Source organism: Nannospalax galili, unplaced genomic scaffold (genome assembly GCF_000622305.1).
Source record: "Nannospalax galili isolate Female #2095 unplaced genomic scaffold, S.galili_v1.0 scaffold346, whole genome shotgun sequence".
Classification (NCBI taxonomy): Eukaryota; Metazoa; Chordata; class Mammalia; order Rodentia; family Spalacidae; genus Nannospalax; species Nannospalax galili.
Window position 1 is genome coordinate 5,060,641 of NW_008357637.1, and position 8,329 is coordinate 5,068,969.

At 42.3% G+C, this 8,329-nt stretch overlaps 1 protein-coding gene and 1 long non-coding RNA gene across 4 annotated transcripts in view; one reads left to right on the top strand and one right to left on the bottom strand.

The window, feature by feature from the left end:
- Positions 1-4,101: 4,101 nt before the first annotated feature.
- Atp5mc3 (ATP synthase membrane subunit c locus 3) lies at positions 4,102-7,003 on the bottom strand. Its single transcript, XM_017794924.2, has 5 exons — positions 6,874-7,003; positions 6,595-6,696; positions 5,517-5,594; positions 4,823-5,016; positions 4,102-4,360 (listed from the first exon to the last, which is right to left on the bottom strand). Exons 2-5 carry the CDS (start codon positions 6,631-6,633, stop codon positions 4,246-4,248), a joined length of 426 nt encoding a protein of 141 aa, XP_017650413.1. The 5' UTR covers positions 6,634-6,696; positions 6,874-7,003; the 3' UTR covers positions 4,102-4,245.
- The window catches only part of LOC103751765, an 8,632-nt gene continuing 7,289 nt past the window's right edge, over positions 6,987-8,329 (top strand). Inside the window, exon 1 of one of the 3 annotated variants that reach the window (XR_003847336.1) lies at positions 6,987-7,062. This is a non-coding gene — a long non-coding RNA (uncharacterized LOC103751765). Of the gene's footprint in view, positions 7,063-7,132; positions 7,420-8,329 lie in introns of those variants that run through there. The other 2 variants (XR_608040.3, XR_003847335.1) reach the window with 2 other exon arrangements.

An 8,329-nucleotide genomic window follows, 5' to 3' on the forward strand; every position in this document is an offset into this window, starting at 1 on the left:
ACAGGTCTGCTTATTAACCTTTCTAAAACATGGCTTAGAATTTTGAATGGCTGCCTGTGATCACATGAAAAAACGCCCATCTGCCAGTTTATATGATTTTTTCCCCCCAGTCTACCTTTTAGCTCTAGGTTATTTCCCTCCTGTATCCGGACAACTTTTTTAAATGTTATCAGGGCTTTGGTGACTTACCTGTCCTCGTGCTATTCACTAGCCAACACACCTTCCTTTTCTGGACTGTTGTCATTATGCTGGCTCAAGATTTATCTTAAAATGTAGGCAAGTGGCATTTTTTTCATGTGATCTCTTCATAAGAAAATTATTTCTTCTCCTTCCTAACATTTCACCTTTTATGACACTTTTGAGAAATTCACCATATGGTTTTAAATTTTACTTGCATGTCTCTAGTGTTTGTGTCTAGATGACAAGTTTCCCATTAGTTCAAAGTTAATTTCACTCAAACCAATACTGAGTTTATCGTTAAAAGCATTAAAAATATATTTCTGGGCAGTCGTAAAACTCAACAGTGGCATACTTGCCTAAAATGCACAAGGCCCTGGATTTGGTCTCTAACTCTGAAAAACAAACAACCAACCAAACCCTCACAATTCTCTATTAAACTAACAACCTAATACCAAATAAAAAGCAAGATTAAAAATCTACAATGCCTTGGGACTGGAGATATGGATTAATGGTTGGGAGTGCATGCTGCTGTTCCAGAGGACCTGAGTTCGAGTCTCAGAACCTACCTGTGGCTCCTGCTCCAGGGTACCTGATACCTCTGGCCTCCTTGGGCATGTACCTCCACATGTCCCCATACAGACACAGGATTAAAAGTAAAATCTTTTTTTAAAAAACAATGTACAATGCTTCAAAGAACATTCTAAATAAATATGGTTGAATTGACATTCTCTTGCTCTAGGGGGCTCTTGCTTACTTTTAAATAAGTCTAGAATTATCAACAGAAAATGCTTCATATTTGGTTGGTATGAAAAACATCTGTACTGACCTCTGTTCAGAAGCTAAGATATAAAAAGTATTTGCCATCAGTATTTATTCACAAAGCTCATAAAGTAGGGGAGGTGGTGCTTGTTAAAAGTAATACATAGCTGGGCATGGTGGTGCCCACCTTTGTTCCCAGCACTCAGGAGTTCTGCAGAGGCAGGTGGATCTCAGTGAGTTTGAGGCCAGTCTGGTCTACACAGCGAGTTCCAGGCCAGCTGGGACTACAGGGAAACCCTGTCTCAAACCAAAAAAAAGAAAAAAAAAAAAAGTGATACACAGCTGGGGATGTAGCTTTGTGGTGGAACACTTGCCAAGCATGTGTGTATGTCCAACCTCCAGTATTGAAAGGAGCAAAGCATAGTGGCATACACCTGTAATTGCAGCAGTTGGGAAGCTGAGGCAAGAGCACATGGGTTTGAGACCAGCCTGGGTTAACTAGTGAGTCCTATCTCAATAAACAAAATTGTGAATAAACATTTCTCCTGATGCAGCTGGTATATTCCAACAGAATAATTCCAGGGATGGGATTGTAGCTCAGTTGTAGAGCCTTTGCCCAACAGCATGTATTGCCGGCATACATGTTAAGTGCACCTGTGTGGTACAAAGCCTGCAGAGGCCAGAAGAGGGTACTGGATTCCCCTGGAACTGGAATCATGGTAGGTTGTTAGCCACCACATGAGTGCTGGAAATTCAAACCTGGGCCTTCTGTAAGAACAGCCAGTGCTCTTAACTGCTAAGCCATCCATCTCTCCAGCCCAACTTTCAATTAGAATTCTGTTACAAGAAATACAAATAAGTAGAAGGGTGCATTCCAGGACACTGGACCTTTGGTGTTTCTTCCCTCTGGGTAAAATAATAGTTCTGAGTTGTGGTTTTCTAAAGACTTTTGGCTCAGTGGCCTGAAGATCATGAACCCATTGCTCAGGGATTTCTTTTCCATACTTGGGATCTCCTCAGGTGGGGCATCTCTTCTTCCAGCATCACTGCTTCACGTGCTTTGACCATCAAATCAGCATTACAAGTCTTTACCAACTCATTTATTTAGAATGAACTTTGAGCAGATTAATGTATTTCCCTATGACTTAAAAATGTTTGTTATTTGACTATTTTGTTACATAGTATAGGCACTTAATTATAATAAATCCATGTAAATTTGCCTTGTCAACCATTTTAAAGTGTACAATTTGATGACTTAGTACATTTACAATCTTGTTCAACCACTTTTTTTTTTTTTTTAAATCTTTTTGAGATGGTCTCCTTGTAGCCCCAGCTGTCCTGGAACTCACTATGTAGACCAGGCTGGCCTGAAACTCAAAAAGATCTGCCTGCCTCTGCCTCCCAAGTGCCGGGATTAAAGGCATGTGCCACCACGCCCAGCCTAACCACCACTTTTTAATGCCAGTACATTTTCATTTACTCAAAAGGAAACCCCACACCCATTAAGCAGTCACTTTTTCCTTTCCCCTTAGAGTCCCTAGTAACCTCTACTTGGCTGTCTCTATGAACTTACCTATTTTGTGAAAACAGAACCATATGTGGCCTCTTGTGTCTGGCTTATTTCACTTAACATTTTTCAAGATTCACCCATGTTTACCATGTATTAGTACCTGTGGTAATACTCCTGCCTCAGTGTCCTGAGTGCCAGGAATTGCAGATATTCATCACCATGCCTGCCTTCATTCCTTTTAGTGGCTGAATTAAAATTCCATTCTATGGCCAGAATACATTTATCTATTCACTAGTTGTTGTTTTCACTTTTGGGCTATTATAAACATTTGTTTTTAGTTACTTGCTTTCAAGTGCTTTAATCCCACCTCTTGGGAGGCAGAGGCTAGTGGATCTCTGTGAATTCGAGGCCAGCCTGGTATACATAGTGAGTTCTAGGCCATCTGGGGCTACAGGGAGACCCTGTCTCAAAAAGACCAAAAAAAAAAAAAAATTATTTTCAATATATATCCAGAAGAAGTAGCAATTCTCAAACATTATGCACAAAATTTACCTGGGAAACCTGTTTCAAAATGCAGATTGCTGTTTCATGGCCAAAGATTCTCATTTTCGGTCAGGAGACTAGGGATTCTTAAACAAGCATCAAGGTGATTTTCATGGAGGACATTATCCTACCACAGATTACAAATTCTTTTTCTCAGCTGAAATCAAACTAGGCAGAGTGCTCTAGAGACATAGCCTTCCGGTATGTCCTTATTCTCTTTAATCTTTAAAAATTTTGAAATTCATTTTTTAACTAAGATTTTCAATTAGCATACAAAGTAATGGATTTCATTTTGGCATTTTCATACGTATCATTCTAGATTGTTCTTTACCGCCTCTGCCCTCCACTGACCTCTATACCAAAGCTGAGGTTCAGATGACAATCTGATGGTAGTTTATTTGCTACAGCAAAAATGCAGTTTTTTTTTTTTTTTTTAATAATAGCACCACTTTCTTCCTTTTAATAGAAAAAGTCTGACCAAAAAGCACATGCAATAAATATTAGGAGTAAAATACTGTAGAACCAACCATCACCCCCAGGACTTCTATAAACATTGCAGTAGCAGTGTTTTACCAACTTTTGGCTTAAAAAAGTATAGCCATTATTGGCTTTTACTTTTTGTAATTGTAATTTATTTTTTGGTGGCTGTTTTTTAGTAAGAGGGTTGTTCAAATAAGAACTTAGCTGCCAGTTAACATTGGGTCTCTTCTCAGAAGGCTGATGGCTATTCACTACCGAAACAGAACTGCTGAAAGTGAGACTTGCTGTGTAAAAGCAAACTTGTCCACTTGGAAGGTGATTCTAAGTATTCTAGTTCATGCTAACCCTTAAAAACAAAACCATCTTGAACAATTACTATGGTTTAATTAATCATATTTCAAAGAAGCTCAAAGGACTAAAATATTTCTCCTTTACATGAAGAAACAAAAATCCCATAAATTACAATTTGCAGAACACTACATAGAGTAATTCCATGAAAATCACATTAGGTGCTTTCTTATCACTGTACTAACTGCTAGAACTTCCTCTGAACAGGACAGCCATCTGCCTCGCTGCATAATCTTCCTTGCAATGATCCAAATTTAGATAAGTACAAATCACAGCAAAAATTAAAGTTTTCATCTTTAATGAAATGACTTTGGAAATAACGTACATTTCCATGACACCAACACTAGTTTTCGGAGTCACAGTAAGATACACAGAATTACATCCGTAATTACTATGAATGCCAACATTTCAGGCAGTAATTTCTGTTACATGGCAAACAAGATCAAGAAAGCAACCATCAAACAAAAGAGACCCATAGCTTCAGACAAGGCAAATCCCAGGATAGCATATGAGAACAGCTGCTGCTTCAGTGAAGGGTTTCTACAAGAGATACAACAGACGACTGTTACTTTGGTAAATGACAATCAGAGTACTAGTGTGAAAAACCTATAGAAGAGCTGCCTAGATCTCTTTTCCTCTTTCTTATCTACTCCCAACCATATGGTATATAAAGCTAGGGAACTGTCTTTGTATGCCCATATAGATGGTGAGTTTACATTCATTCTGAGGGATCCTTATATTCTTGAGAGTGGCCTCAACCTGTGATCCTCCTGCCTAACTCTTGATTGGCTGGGATTCTAAGCTTGTACCCTAGCACCTGGCTGACATTCTCCTTATCCCTCTGACTAATTGAATGATGCATACAACTCTCAAAATATAATGCAGGACACACAATAGACACTTAATTCAAAGTAGCTACTAATATTTCGCCACCTTTCTATGTCCAAGTACTCCAGCCATAGCTTCCAGCTATTTAACTTATTCAGGGACAGAAGTGGTTACCTGGCATAACCAATGATAAGACTGCCAAAGACTGTTCCAATACCAGCACCAGAACCAGCAACTCCTACTGTTGCAGCACCTGCACCAATAAATTTGGCAGCAGTATCAATGTCTCTGCTGATTGCACTGGTCTGAAACTCCCTGCGGATCAGCTGACACACACCATTCTGGGCCCCATTAAATACTGTAGAGCCCTGGAGAACAGGAAATAAAGGCAAAGGTCAAGTCAGTAATCACTGCTATTTTAACTACTGTACTGCCAAAATGAAAACTACTTTATTTCGCAGCTGAGTATGAATAATTGTGTGGTACAACAGAAAAAACATCAAGAGTTTAGAATAGTTCCTATTTTGTATAAGATAGCTAATACCTACACTTTACAGGACTGTTAATAATGAAGAAACAGCATATATGAATATGTTTTTCAACAGTAGGCTTTTTTGATAATTATGGTTATTCTAATCTTAAATATAGGTAACTCAAAACTAGACCCACAACATTTATTAGCATGTTCAGGAGGCTACATTTTGGACACAGAAGTTCCTCTCATTGGCTTATCCACTACATATTGTTTGAATCAGACTGGAAACAGACTGCCTTAAAACCATTCATCAATGCACCCCTCCACTATAAATAATCAAAGTGTAAGGCTTACTTGATAGTGTGACCCAATTTTAATTATTATTACTCTTACCTCTCCAGTCCTAGCCTCTGGCCGAGATAACACTGATGCAGAAATTGGTCTATATGCAACTCTGGATCCAGCTCGGATCTATTAATGGAAGAAAAAATATTTCAAGTATTAAAAATACAGGTGAGTCTCCAGTGACCGTTTCTGTTCCATGAATTCTAAGAGAGAAAGCAGCAAAACATGGACCAGAGGCTTATCTGTACTATTATCTTGGCTGTTTGGTCATTTTCACTATATGAAGTTAACCTGATAAAGCTTCATGCTAGTGAAATTGTAAAACTTGCAATATAACCCTTTTGTGATACTCTGAACATTTCAATTGCTACTGTGCTGCAATTCAGTGAACATCCACACTCTTCATTAAGTTTATGTGGACCAATGCTGTCAATTTAAGACAGCAGTTATTATAAACTCACAGTATTTCTAAGGTATTCCTATATGACCATTTATCAAGTTTAAGCAATTGTACGGCAGATTAGGAACCAACGGTGAAATGCTCACATCTATACAGACATCGTGCTGTCTGGCTTCTCTGCCCTTGAGTGTCCAGTGCATTAAGGTCATGGAAAAATCCCTTCAGAACTGAAACAAATCCTTTAGATTTAGACTTCACTTAAAGCCAAAAATGCTTATGGAGATAATATCCCAGAGGCAGGAAGAGGGCCTCTGCGCTCTCCCACCACTTTCCTCCGCCCACTCATGGTAAGGCAAAGTCCCTCCCTCAGCAGCAGCGAGTTTGACCTACAGACAGGCATGGGGAATGCTGCGACGGCGAACTAGGCCTTACAGGCCTCCCTCTTCCTCCCAGTACCCCAAACCTTGGCATCTACCCGAACCCGACACAGAGACGGGGAGGTGGGGGAGGGGGGAGCTCGGGGACGAGGAGCAAGGAAACTGTGACCTACACCGAGTGGGCCTGACCAACAGGCCTCGGCCAGGAACAAGCGGCATGCGAGACCCCAGGGGAGGGAGGGAGGTGGAGGGCGGACACTGGGGCAGGGGTGAAGGGGAGCAGGTCCCCGGGGTGCTCGGGCTGCCCAGTCCACAGCATGGACGCTCGGCCAAGGCCCCGGCTACGCACCAGAGCGGGGGTGCGGGCGAGCTTGGCGCAGGCGAACATCTTCCCTGGTGGCGGCTGCTGGACGTGGTGACAGGCGGCGTGGGCTCCTCTCCCGCTTCCTCTCTGCGGAGGCAAAGAGACTTAAGGTCAAGGACCCTCCAGGGGCCTGCCCATCCCACCCCGGCCCCCAGGGGCCGTGCACGCCGTCAGCGTGGGCCCGGTGCCCAGTGAGGCACCGGCACGGAGAGCGGACCCCGGGGACGCCGCTGCACCCCGCCGCCAGCTCTGCGCCCTCCTTACCTTCCCTAGGTGGCGGCGGCAGCGGCGGCGGCAGAGGTCGACGCAGTGGGGCTGGGCGCGCAGGCGCGGTTCGGCTCTTATCCGCGTTGCAGCACCCGGATGGAGAAGGCGGGGGAAGCAGCTCAAGGTCACTTTGTAGCAACTTTATTGGTAACCAGCGGAGGGAGACAATGACAGCCAGGCTGGCGGGTAGGGAAGTGAAGGAAGAAACGTGATGTGACTACCCATGAAGATTGTTTTTCCTTTTCTCCGCTAATAGGGACGGAACCTAGAACTTTACGCGTGCTAGACAAAGGCTCCATCTCTGATCTACGTTCCTAGTCCCTTTTTTTTTTTTTTTTGAGACAAGAGCGAGATAACCAAGCAGGCCTTGAACTCACCTTGTAGCCTAAGCAGGCTTGTAGTCTAACCTGTGATCCTCCTACCTCAGCCTCCAAGCAGCTGGACTGACAGGTCTGCACCACCACGTCCAGCAGGACTAGAAATATCGGGACAGAGGGATGAACAGATGAGTAACAGCACTGTGTTACCTCTAGGTGGAGTGAGGTTGGTCACCTTTTCTTCCACCGCTGTAACTGGAAGAATTAAGAGATTATAATGTATTTTACATACAATTTTTAAGAATTTAAAAAGTGAGGGCCAAGCATGGTGGTGCGTGCCTTTAATCCCAGCACTTGGGAGGCAGAGGTACGCCGATCTTTGTGAGTTTGAGGCCAGCTGAAGCTACAGGGAGACCCTGTCTCTCAATATAAATTTATTTGAATCCAGTGTGTCTTAATGTTTAAAATGCTTTCTTGATCGTTTCATACTTTTTAAAGTAAGTATAAATTTTAACTTATCAAATTCATACTGATTTTTTTCTTTGTTCTTTTTCATTTATTTTTATTATATTTATTTATTTTTCGTCTTTTTCAGACAGGGCCTCCCTGTAGCCCCAACTGACCTGGAACTCTCTATGTAGACTAGGCTGGCCTTAAACTCACAGAGATCTGCCTGCCCCTGCCTTCCAAGTGCTGGAATTAAAGGTCTGTGCCACCATGCCCGGCTTCTGCATAGCTTTTGAAAATACTCAAGGCGCTTATTAAATTCTTTTTCTTTTCTTTTTTTTTAAAGAAGTGGTGGGGGTGAATGTGTGGATGTGAAAGTCAGACAACTTGCAGGAACCTCTTTTTCTACCATCTATGTCCCAGGAGTCCTCAGGCTTAACCACAAGTGCCTTTACCTCACTGAGCCATCTCAGCATAGCCTCTACGCCCTCCCTTTTTTTGTTTTTTTTTTTTATAGTCCATGCCGGCTTGGAACTTTATATCCTCCTGCCTCAGCCTTGAGAGTGCTGGGGTTACAGGCCTCCCCTACCATACTTGGTTATTAACTCGCTTGTTTCACATGGCATGATGTCTAAAAGGTTCATATAGGTTGAGTCATGTGTCAGAATTTTCTAAGTCTGGTTGATATT